General features: G+C 47.0%; 1 protein-coding gene across 4 annotated transcripts in view; it reads right to left on the bottom strand.

Annotated features, from left to right (window-relative positions):
- Positions 1–8,613: 8,613 nt before the first annotated feature.
- LRP3 (LDL receptor related protein 3) overlaps positions 8,614–12,564 on the bottom strand; it is a 28,318-nt gene continuing 24,367 nt past the window's right edge. For all 4 annotated transcript variants that reach the window (XM_026058999.1, XM_026059009.1, XM_026058988.1 and 1 more), the window contains 2 exons: positions 12,160–12,292; positions 8,614–11,632 (listed from right to left, as the gene is read on the bottom strand). In XM_026058999.1, the coding sequence (XP_025914784.1) occupies positions 10,799–11,632; positions 12,160–12,292 (967 nt within the window). In that variant the 3' untranslated portion in view covers positions 8,614–10,798. The remainder of the gene's footprint in view (positions 11,633–12,159; positions 12,293–12,564) is intronic.

Below are 12,564 nucleotides of genomic sequence, written 5' to 3'. Positions count from 1 at the left end.
AGGGTCTGTCAGAGACACACAAACCCAGGCGTTTCGAAACTAGGGCAGCCTCCTGTCGGGAAATCCAAATGGAGAAATGCAGAGACAGAGAGGGGACGCTGGACGCCGTGCCAGCACGAGGACTCCCGGTGCTGCCGCGGGGGGTGAACCCCCAGCCGGCACGTGCGGTTCCAAAGGTACGGTCCCAAAGATCATGTCTCCACGTATTGCAAAGAGCAAAATTGCAGCTAGTCTAAGCATCTGCAAACTGAGCTCCTAAAGCGGATGGGGTAATCCCTCGGAGCAGGGACGCCCGGGGCACACGTTAGGAGTAAAACGCACGATGTCACCTCTCCGATTGTTCAGACATCATCCGGTGACATAAACCAAAAAAAAAAAAGAAGTAGTAACAAAGTCTCAAGAAACTTCATTTTTGAAATATTTTTGCAGACGAGGAATTGGGTATCAAGAATGTAGAACCTCATGACAATAACGAGAACCATTTCTGTGAAGCTCAGCACAAATCAGTTGTCAGCGGGGAGAAGGAAAGAAATGTCCTGGGTTTTGTAACGGGTACAGCAGCGGGAACTGGAAGGAGAAAAAGGAACAAAGCCTGACATATTTCTCTTTTTCACTAGTGTGTCAGGCGACGCTTCACATTTCTTTGAAGACAAATCCTGCATTTCAAGTATGTTCAGTGAAGTAACAAGACTAAATCATTCTCACATCAGATGCTCTTTAGAAGGTGTTTTGCATATTTTATTTGTGGCAAACTGATAAAAAAAAATCTAGTTCATTATTTAGTTAATTCACAGAGATCTGCTGTTGTAGCAATATGGCTGTTTTCATACCAAAGAATCTTTTGAAAATATAAAATCACAGACAAGCTCTAGGCAGTATTTTGAATAACTACTATTCTGCTGCAACTTTTGAAAATGCAGACTATCAAATTCAGTAGCCTTGGCAACAGCCATGTGAATTTAATTTTAAAACTATTTTTCTGTATATTACAGGCCTTGGTACAAAAACTAAGGGTTCATTAATCTCTTAGTTTGTCAAGTACCATACTCTTGACAATACATTTAAGATTAGACTCAAAATATGGTGCCAGTTCAAGGAAAGCATCTTTCCAATAGAATTCATTATTTAGAAGTATCTTTATTTTTAAGTATCTATCCATCTCTCTTCAAACTCTCAGATGGTACATACTAAAAAGAAGCACAATTTACCCTCTTATCTTTGTATAAAGCTGTTAATCATAAGAGATTAAAATGTATATTTAGCTAAAGAAAAAAGTGTGTTGCTTGGGTGTACATATGCACACATTTAAAGAGAGATTCCACATTTTAAATAATGTTATGAATATGTAAAGTTTGCTAATGAAAGTCACATATATTCAGTCATTTTTTTAATTGACTGCACACCCATCACATTTATACCATTACCCAGACAGTTCACCTGTGTCCGAGACGCTCATGGCTGAGTCTCTTACTTTCCGTAGTTTAAAATCCACTTCCTGCGGTATAATTTCTAGCAGCTTAATTTCTCCAATAACTTTATTATCTAGTGGGCAAATTAAATGTAGTATAGCACCAGCAATAATGATTGTTTTCAGAATTGCCAAACCTTGGTGTGGTTTTACTTTTGTTTGTTTAAACAATGACGCTGTGGAAATCAGCCAGCACTGAGACTTTGCAGAGTTCTTGAGACAACACATCTGTATTGTAACGAGAAAGGTAACAACAACAACAACAACAACAACAGTAACAATGATATACTATAACTGCTGCCATGCCTTTCCTTGGGTTTTGTTTAAGAAAATCAAAAACAGAATTAAAGGACCAATTGCCTCATAGCTGTTAACTGTTTTTGGCTCAAGTTTTCCCTGATTGTACTTTCATGCTTTGAAATAATCAACATTTGGCCTTAAATCAGAAGGCTGAATTTAGAACAGAATGGTTTAGCAGAGCTCAGCTCTGAGTTATCTACCATTCCCTGAAAGCTGTTCCAAGATGTCTTATTTCATTTTTAGAAGCAGCTTCATCTGTGCTTCCAGCATCACATAAATTATTTTTTAAAGGCTTTGCAGAAGTTAGTTCCTAATATATACAGTTTCTAATCATAGAAATCAGTGTGCAGAACCAGAAAGATAATTTTGTATGCTAAATGAAATGTAGCAGCATGCTCAACCCTGTGTATGTATGATTATTCCAAAAGATGAAGCAAAAGGCCCAAAGGAGACATACTTGCTATCATTTTAAAGCTCACCGAATAAAAGAAAAACTCAGCAGTTGGTACGACAAGTATGTCAAGAACCTTGTGCTATTTGATAGAGAAAAGCAAGTAGCTTCCAAAAGAAAGGTTGTGCTCTTTGAGACCCTGTAATTTTGATGGACTTGCTATAGTGATTAAAACACTCCTTGATTTTTCTTCCTGCAGCATTTCAGCTTTCCTTTTACTGACATATAAATCACGATAACCTGCACATAAATTCTTCTGCTCTGAAGGAGAAACCTTAAGGCAAAGAGAATGATGCACGGCCTGTACCTCAGCTGCAACAAATGCACGCACTTCTTACCTTACCACTGTCTGTTTCTGGACCCAAGTGACCCACGCGTGTTTTTATTCAACAGTATGGTTTCACAGTCATCTTTGTACAAAATGAATTAAAGCTACCTAGCAAAACTGGTAGGAAAAGTGGTGTTAAAAATGGCAGTTTAAACAAAGCTTTAAAATCAATGCAATGTATATAATCAATGCAATGCAGTTATATATAATATACTATTATATTCATATAGTTGCATATATACTTAAAATATTACAGACTATAATGCAGAAACATACTCTGTGCTGTTTATTCTTTTAGCACCAGCAATAGTACAGCATTCAGAGAATTGAACGGTGGAAAAAGAGACAATCCAAGCACTTACAAGAGTATAAGAAACCTTTAACTAAGCTTTACAGACTTGGAAGTCAATAAAAGATGTATCTGATTATTATGACAGGCGTCATCACAGTGTGCAGGTCGCCCGCAGGAGACGGTGGTGCCGGTGGGCTGCACACGGCACGGCACGGCACGGCACGGCACAGCACAGAGCAGGCGGGCAGCCCCTCTCCCAGGTGAGACACCCTCCAGCGGGGAACAGCAGGTGGGAAAGCACAGGGACAAGGAGGCAAAGTCGGCCCGCGAAACGGACACTGCTGGCCCAGCCACCGTCAAGCGGTGTCATAAACCTGAGAAAGAAACGGGCCGTTTTCGGTTCACACCCGTACCCAGACCGGGAGAGTTTGACCTCACAGGGTCAAGGTGAGAGACCCAGACAAGTTCAAAGCTTTCAGCTAACTCAGAAAGCGTGAACGAGTCGCTGCACGTTTAATGTTACACACGCAACGAGTTGAGCTGGAAGTACCGTTACAAAAACATATTCAAAAATACGCCAACGAGATTTCCTTAGCCAGGCTAAATCACACGTGAAAGCGCAAACCAGGCCAGCCTGGGACTACGGAAGCGCCTGCGGGCCCGCGCGCCGCCTGGGGCCGGCGGGGAGGTGGGGCGCTGGCGCCCGCCGACACGGCCGCTGCGCCGGTAAGCGCCGCCGCCGGGGCAGCCCGCCTCTCCGCGCTGAGCGTCCGGAGCTGGTAGAGCCGATGAGCGCCGGCGAGTCCGACCCCCGGCCGAACACGCAGCAAGCCCGAGGCGGCTCCGGCCCGGTGCCCCTGCCCCGCGCTGGCGGTCTCCCTGCAAGGGCTGCGCTCCCGCGGAGCGGGCCGCCGGCGACCCTCGCGCGGGCGTCCTGCAGCCCCGGGGCGGCTGCGGGGGCCCCGCGCGCCGCTGCACCCACCCGGGGAGCGGCACCGGGGAGCAGCCCCTGCTCGGCGAGCCCGCCGCAGCCCGCGCCAGCGCGGTGAGCAAGGCGGGAGGGCGGCTGCCGCCGGGAACCATCCGGGCCCGGCCGTGCGGCCACGCGCAGCGGCTCCGCGGGAGCGGGCAGGGTGCAGACCCCCCTCCACCCAGGGACCCGGCGCTGGAGAGCGGTCACTCGTCCTAGCTGAGGATCTGCCTCTTCTGCACGAGCGGCGTGCGTACCCCAACCGCCACACCAACATCAACCTGTCTTCGAGACCGCCCAGCTTGAGTTGTGCAACCCCGCAATAAACACTCCTTTGGGGAAACAAACTGCCGTTGCCTTCACTTTCCCCGAAGCGGCGCGGAGCTGAGCCCGGGCCATCCCCACGAGGTTGTTTACGTCCCCTAATGAAGCCCAAGCACCGCAGCTCTTGCAGACTCTCTGCCTTCAGTTTTCCAGAAAATCGTATTTCCCTCGTAATTACCTTCAAATCTATGAAACTAGCAATATGCGATTTAACAGCAACTTCTCGCTAACGTTTTCTGTGAGTTGTCGCACAGCAACGTATGCACAGTGCAGCTCCCTGCAAAATCCTGCAACTTGTGGGGGGGTTTAAATGCTCACCAGGAAAATTAGACTACATGGCGTAAGGAGTCCTGTTTCCACAGTCTGTAATTTTTGACTTCCAGTTGAGTTTAGGCTGCTCAGACCCACATCTGCAGCCAAAAAAAGGAAAAAAGCAAGCAAACCTACACCCAGACGCCAGGCAAACAGATTAGCATTCACACCTTCAGCAGACGGCGTCTGCGCGCGCCACGCATCACAGCAGGCACGAGGTTAGGGGCCCTGCAGGCAGTTCAGCGAGCGGTCGCACGTGAAGGCGAGCGGCGGGGGGCGGGCAGGTACCGCCGGACCGGGCGCTCCCGCCGCAGCTCGGGGCGTTATCCCGAAACCAACCGCACGCGGGACACCCAAAGCACATCTACGTCAACGCGGCCCGTTCAAGCAAGCCCAGCCCTGCTAACGGCGATGACGTTGTGCCCGGCTTCCTCCGGGCCGGGTTTGTCCCTGGAATTGCGGTTTCCCGGGTCCTTAGCGGTGGTTGTTGCCGACCCCCGCCGCTGCCGCGGTGCCCGTGAGGCATCGCTCAGCAACGTGCCGCGCGCCGCTGCGTCCCTTCGGCACGTTCCCCTGCGTTCGCCCTTCACACGCCACGTGCCGCATCTGCTCGCGTTCACCCTGCGGCGAGCGGCGTTTCCACCAGCACACGGCTCGGCACGAGGCTTCGGGCGCCCGCGCGGAGCCCTTCCTGCCCGGCCTGCTCCCGCTCGTCCCTTGCACGGCGCGGCCTCGGGGAGCCTGCGCCCTCCCGGCACGCTCGGCCCCGCGCGGCCAGCATGGCGCCACGCGTCCCTCCGTCCGGGAGCTCCAGCAGCGCCCTGCCCGGTGCCTCTCGCTGCGGCCGGCTCGGCGCCCGGACCCGTCTCGGCGGCCGTCAGCGACCCACCGCGCTGGCGGCGTCTCTGCCGTGCTTTCAGCGTGCGGGATTCAACGCACGGGCTGCGGAAACGCGAAGTCACAGCCCTGTCGGTCCGCGTGGCTGCTACTACCCTTTTTATCTGCCATCAGAACCTTAGCAGCACAAACTGTAAATTATCTTTAGGTGAGAAACAAAAAAAAAGAAAGAACAAACGCGCTGTCTGCATCACAAATAATTTCCAGAGGACGCTGTCAAAGCATTTCTCATTTTTCACTCTCTCATTTGTGAATTTTTGAAACCTCAAAAACAAAACACATTTGCTTTCTGGCTCTTTTGCTCCAACCACAAAATGACAAGGAGTTAGCAGCTGTTGAGCTGCTGAGGAGTTTTTTAAGACATATTAAAGCATGTCGCAAGTGAAAACATTAAAAAAAGGGGGGGGGGTTTAACCTCGTTCAGAAGCGCGTTTTTCTGAAGCCGCAGCGTTGTGCTCGGCGTGCCGCCCTGGAAGCCCCCGCGCCAGGGAGCTCACCAGCGCAGTCCCCAGCTGTCCGCAAGGGCAAAGCCTCCTTTTTTAAACCTTCTCCTCTCCTTCCACAACACCCGAGTCAGCGCTCTAACACCAGCTACGTGGGAAACAGTCTTTCCTGCGCTTGGACAAATGAAAACGGCAAATCCAAGAAAAAGGATTAAGAACAGGCCAAGAGAAGTGGTTTGTATTAGAGGCCCAAATGTATTTTTTCTTAAAGACAAGAGATAGCAAAAGAAGGGGGGGCAATTGCAAAGGCATACACAGCAGAAAATGTGTAGAATAAAGAGAGAATAAAATATAAACTTCTTCTACTCGCATCAGCCTTGGTGGTCATTTACCCTCTGCAGCCAAGAACCCAACAGCCAGAACCTGAAAGGAGAGGAACGACTTATTTAACAGAATTTGCAATGTTACCGGGCTGACAAGTGATACGAGATGAGGTTTGCTGCCGGCAGGATTCAGGTCACGGGCACATATCCACCTGCATTGGATTTTAAATCCTAACAACTGCGTGGGAGCTTAAAGCTATTTCCTGTGAAGACCAAAAGTCTTAAATAAGCAAAAGCAGTTCTTTCTCTCTCAAACAGAAGAAAAAAAAGCCCGATCAGAAAACACACAATTCCCCCAAGCCACTCCACTGGCTCCCCGGGTTTTCCCAAGGCACCCGCCGCGCTGCCCCGGCTGCCGACGGGCGCTGCTGCCGGCACGCGGGCGTCGCTCGTCACCACCTCCGCGTCCGGGCGCCGTCTGGGCCTCGCGGACACCAGCGCCAGGCTACGGCAGCCGCGTCGGCGCGGCAAACGCTTCCGTGCGAGGCCAGGAGGGGCGACCCCGCCAGCAAGCCGTGTCCTCCCTCCGCCGTGGCTGCGGACAGCGTGGGGGGCCGCAGTCGCAAGGACGGACGCTCCCAGGTCCGCAGAGCAAACCTCCGCCACCAAAGGCAGCTCGGCCCCAGCGCCCCGCCGAGCAGGGCAGAGCCGAGCGCCTTCGCCGGGAAGACGTGAGCCCAGAGGGGAGAGGGCGGCAGCAAAGCGAGCATCGCCCCGCGCGCGACCGAGGGGCGGCCGTACCTCGCGCCTAGGCGCTTCGCTCCAGCGCTGCTGCCCGCCGGCTGCGGGAGGCGCATGCACGCCTTTTTAAGGCGCTCGCACGCGAGGGGGAGTTGCCTGGGGTAGGACTTCGCATCTGCTACTAGGAGGAGTAAGTACACGCAGGGCGGTATCTGCAGGCCTACGTGTGAACCCACGCAGAACTCCAGCTCCCAGCAGAAAGCACAGCCAAGAACATCTTCCATGCCTCCGTCTACGTACTTAGCCAGGGCCCGGCGCTCAGAGTCGGGGTGGAACGAGGACGGCACAAGTACGCTTCGGGCACCTTTGAGCTTTGGTGCAGAGTGACGGTCAGTGACTCATGGCCTCTCGGCATGTGAAATTTTATTAAAAATTAATAACGAGATCAAGAGCAAAGTATGACGATGCCCAGCATCTTACTTGCTTAGTATCACTGTCCAGGAACCAGAAAACACTGGTGACCATTATGCCATACCCAAACCATATATCTGTACATACATTATGGCAAAATGTTCTATTTTGATCAATATATATAACATGTAAATAAAAAGCAAAGCAGAAAACAGAAGGAAAAAAGTTCACATTTAAGGAAGATTACAGAGTCATACACAAACTGGAAGATGACAACTCGAACACAGAAACATCCCAAATGCTTTAACAGCAGTAAGAGAAACATCCATGAGTCGGTTTTCCCTTGATGCTGCCTAGGAGCTTCCATTCTTCTTAAATTAAGGAAAAGTTTAGGGATTCTTCTTTATTCGGGGGGGGGGGGGGGGGGGGGGGTTGGCAGGTTTTTCAGATTGTTTGCACAGGAGGGTGTTGTAGCACACGCGCGCGCACACACACACACACAATTTTCCTGAAATATTTTTCTTTCTGTCCATGAAAAGCTTTAAAGAACACAAAAGTATTATTAAAGTGACATAAAAATAAGAACTTTAACAAGTTTTATTAGCTGATTGACTTTAGGTCATATAGTCATTAAAAGGGGATGATATTTTCCACTCTCAATCTGAGCAATGAAATTTTCCTGTTTACATTTCTGGCATAGCAGCAGTTTTCCCCAATATTTTTTTAGAAGTTCTGAATCTAAGGAGACAACTAACATGAAACAGAAGATCAGGTGATCTTCAAGGAAGGATGCTTCACTGTTTAATGCTCAGAAGCTGGAGAAGGGTAGACATCACAAGGCAGACCTCAGGCTTTCCTTCCGGTACCGGCATTGCACGACACTAATGCACAGTGGGTCTGTGCCCACGGCACACGCACAGATTTCTGCTGCAAAGCCAACAGCAACTGGGTGACTCCTCACTCTAAGGAACAGGCGTGGGGAGGCAGGAGAGAGTATTTTATTGCAGAATACAAAAGTTACGTGCTTACAAAAAGCATCAGACATCTCTCTCATTTATGCAGGGCTAGAAATTTCCATAGTGAGGGCTGTGAACATTTCTGTACACAAGCACCAAATTTTCATTAACCTGGATCTGTTTAAGTTTCTAAAGTAAAACCTTCTGAGATTTCCATTGAGTTACCAAATGGATCTGTACACAAAATACGTATATGTAAGAAATTATGTGAAGTTACACATTTTAAACTAAAATACAGTGTTAACTATCTAGAGCTGTACCCAAAATATAACAGCATTTTGAAGCACATATTTCAATTTTAAGAGCCTTACAGTAGTGATAATAATTTAAGGCATAGTATGATCAAAATGATTTTATTATAGAAATACATTTCTGTAACAGAACTAAATATACACTTATTTATAAGGTCCTTCATATCTGCACAATATTAACCTTGAAATATAATCTTCCTTCCAATTAAGTTTACTATTTTATAAATACAATTCTATGCATTTAAAATTACCTTTAGACAAAAAAAAAAAAAAAAAGACACTAAAAACTGTAGCCTTAGACACAAGCAGCCCTGGCAGTGTAATGACTACAGTACTTGAACTTTCAAAGGTGGAATGTACCTAAAATGTTTACAAAGTAAAATCTCTCTTAAAACTACACTTCCTTTGATGCAATGAATCCTGATCACAAAAACACTTGGAAAAAAATGAGTGAGCAGTATTTATTTCATGTAACTACGACTCTTATCCATCACACATTTTGCCACAACCCCTTCCTGCTATTAATGCTCTTAAAGAATTTGAATCTTCTGCTGCTGGAACACACACTATGAAAGCAATTTGCATCTGAAGAAAAAAGAAAAAAAATCAATTTAGTGTAATTCTTCCGAATTACATTTTGGTAAAGCCAAAGGCCTATTCCTTGCTCTTTGTAAGGAGCTCCCAAAGGGAGATCCAGTAAAAGACGCAGGACAAAAACACAGCCCATTTAAAGGAATAACCTCTCTGACTGACGTCAGCTTACGGCTCGGTGCGAAAGCCCATTTCCCGTGACGCCCGCGAGGGCCGTGGCCAGCAGAGCCCAGCTCCGCAGATGACGAATCCTCCAGTTTTACGAGTCCCATTAAGAGCTTCAGGCAGCCCGAACTCCTGCAGCACCAGAGCGGCTTCAGAGCACCGAGACCGTTGCAGAGGAGCAACGTCATTAACCTCCTTGCCGATTTCTGTATGCAGCATTTTAGTTTGCCGCTGCGTCCCAGGGAAATTAAAGCAGAGTCCCCATTACAACATGGCCAAAAGTGAATTAACGGCAGAGCCCCATCCGCCGCAGCGGGGCCAAGTATCACACAGCAGCATCCTGCCATTCTGCACTGAGGCACTCTTCTTCCAGCTAAACAACTTGCTTGCTTTTAATTACACTCTAAAAACCAAAAAGGCACCTGTTTACATTGAAGTGTTGCAAAGTCCACACAGTGTCAGCTTAAAGAAAAAAAATCGCACTGATCTATTTCAGTTAAAAAAAAAAAAAGCTGTTAAAAAAGCTGATTTATAGATCTGCACTCAGGTGGCAGATTATATTTCAAAATAAAGTATGAGTCTGATCCTGACAGTTACCAAGTGCTCAGTGCTTCCCGCCAAAGGGAGCTGCGAAGCCTCAGTATCCTTCAGGGCACACACAAAGTGGTATAGTCATAAAAGTCCCTGAAAAAAGAAGTGAAGAGGGAAAAAAAAGGGGAGGGAGAAAGTAAATAATACCTCAACCTTCACAACATCACTATGAAAATAATATACCATATGAAATATAAAAAAGAAATATTGCTGCAAATGGGGTTCAATGCACTCCACTTATACTGAACACAGATAATCTCTTATTACAAAGTTATAGCAGATAAGAAACCTGATTTCATTCTGCATATTCTATAAAGAAACTTTGGTAATAGTGGATGCTTCAAGGTACATACGGCCATCAATATTTCTGAGGGGAGGAAAGGAAGGGAGCGATTTCTGTAAGAGAAAAAGAGGAAGCTACAAGGATTTTATTTCCTTCTGAATAATTTTTAATGAAAATTATTAAACTTTAATTAAATTATGATGTCTGAAAAGACAGCAATACTTTATTTCTAGTTTAGTACTCATAATCACAATGATTGGTGCCTACCCCAGGATCCAACAGGGTTCTAACTGCAGTAAGACCACTCTGAAATGCAAAGAAACAAATTCCCTGAATGCAAAGTGAATAAATGCATGGAAGAAGTAACAGAGGATGGAGATGCCTCCGAACTGCAATAACACATTCTTGCTCTCCTAGCCCCTGATATCACCTACTGGCCTATTTCTGCCCCACTGGAGTTTCAGGAATAGCAACAAAGACAAAAGCTTGTCCCGTTTAGTCTCGTATTGTACTCCCTGGGGAATTAAAGCACACCGGTTTTAACAGACAGAGTCAAGAGCACAGACTTACCACCAACAGTCAAAGTGCACTGTCATATAACAATGGAGTTACAAAATCTACAGGGCTGGAACAAAATTTTATTAGCAAACAAGTAAAGATTCATCATCACTGGTATTGATTTCTGAGAGGGGAGTAGAGGACTCTAACATTGGCACTTCCACAGAATGGCAACAAGCCGCATGAATACCCAAAGGCTCCTCCCGATAGGAGTTAGGGCAACATCGGTTTTGTCCATCCACTTCGATATGAACATTCACAGGGCTGTCTGAATAAGCAGACTCCCACTTTTTTAAGGGTAACCTACATGGCTCTTCACTCAATGGATGACTTCTACTTAAACTACTGCCCTCTGGGACAGTCCTTCTGGATGCTGACCCTCCATGGATCGTTTCTGCAACACTTTCAGACAAAGGATCTCTGAAAGCCTTTCCTGAATCCACTTTGCTGGACTGTTTAGGCTCACTGCTAGAGGTCTCAGCACCTAAAGATTTATCAGTGTGTCCAGTCTCAGGCTCTGCATATGCAGCTGTGCAAGTACTAGATAAGACATCAGAGGGCGATGGTTCTGTGATTTCAGTCTCTGGCTGCAAGCTGCTACATCCAGCTTCTTGTAGGCCCCTGGCCTGGCCAAGGGCATCTGCCTCTAAATTAGGTCCTTCGGGGGAAGGTGGAGGACTCCGAACAGTCCCGTCAGCACGGCTGACGATTCCATCAGCGTGGTTGATGATGCCATCACCCAGGGTAGTCTGGGAAGTGCGGGCAGGTGTCAAGAGCGGGATCTGTCCTCTCACTCGTGGCCGGTGGAAGAGCCTGTTCCAGAGCCTTCCTAAGCGCCTTCGAGATGAGCTCCGTCTTGACGAGTGACGTCTCATCTGTCTCCTCATGGCTGTTCGAATATTCTGCAGCACAGAAGCCTGTAATATAGATATAACAAACTATAATTTCATATGAATTTAAAAGACTTCCCCTAAAGCCTGTTCTCTCCACTAATTTCTCTGTTTTACCAGAATCCTTAACCTTAATCCATCAACTTCCCTGTTAAATGCCTATTTTCTAATAAACTAGCTGCCAAAGACACTCTGCCCCTACCAAAACCCTTACCCTACCCATACCTCTACTCTTAAAGGGTTTTCTTTGAGTTTAACCTCTACTTGTCTGCCCAGCAAGATGCCCCACTGGTCCTATCTGATCACCACTAAAGAACCAGACTACAGAGCACTGAGTCTTCTGTCATCAGCAACACATCTAATGTGTTCAAAAGTAGCCACAACACTAAGATAAATAACTGTGGTTCTTCAACCCAAAGTAAAACATAATTTTTTTTACAGAACAACTTCCATAACACAATTTCACTACTAAAAGCATACAGTTCCAGATTGTCTTTATCTAATTTATAGTAGTTTGGCTGCCCATAGATTCATTTGGACTCATGTCTCCATACTTGCGATGCATTGTACACAGGGAAGTCTTCAACTGGTGGGATAAGTCCTTGTGCGATCAGCTGCCCATAGGAAGGTGGAGCTTCCCGCCGCACAAACTCTGCCTCTAGTCGTGTCATCTGGGTCTCAAACGCTCTGGAAACAGAACCAGAGGTTTTTTAAAAAAAATAATAATAATAAGCAAGAGAAATAACAGTCATTTTGTCCTGCTTTTCCTACATTAATGTAACAAAAGCAGTGCAGAGGAATTCAAGTAACAAGAAAAAGACACACCCTCAAGTAGGCCCAGTGAAAAATCTTATCACAAAGATGCTAAAATATGTAAAAGGAGTAAGAATAAAGGGTAAGTGTCAAGGAGTCAAACCAGCAAGCTCTTTGGTGCAGTTCCAACTTGGATTCTGTGGTTA

This window comes from Apteryx rowi, unplaced genomic scaffold, assembly GCF_003343035.1.
Source record: "Apteryx rowi isolate R43461 unplaced genomic scaffold, aptRow1 scaffold_1, whole genome shotgun sequence".
NCBI classification, from domain to species: domain Eukaryota; kingdom Metazoa; phylum Chordata; class Aves; order Apterygiformes; family Apterygidae; genus Apteryx; species Apteryx rowi.
The sequence above is the reverse complement of the archived record's forward strand: the minus strand, read 5'-3'. Positions and strand labels throughout refer to the sequence as shown.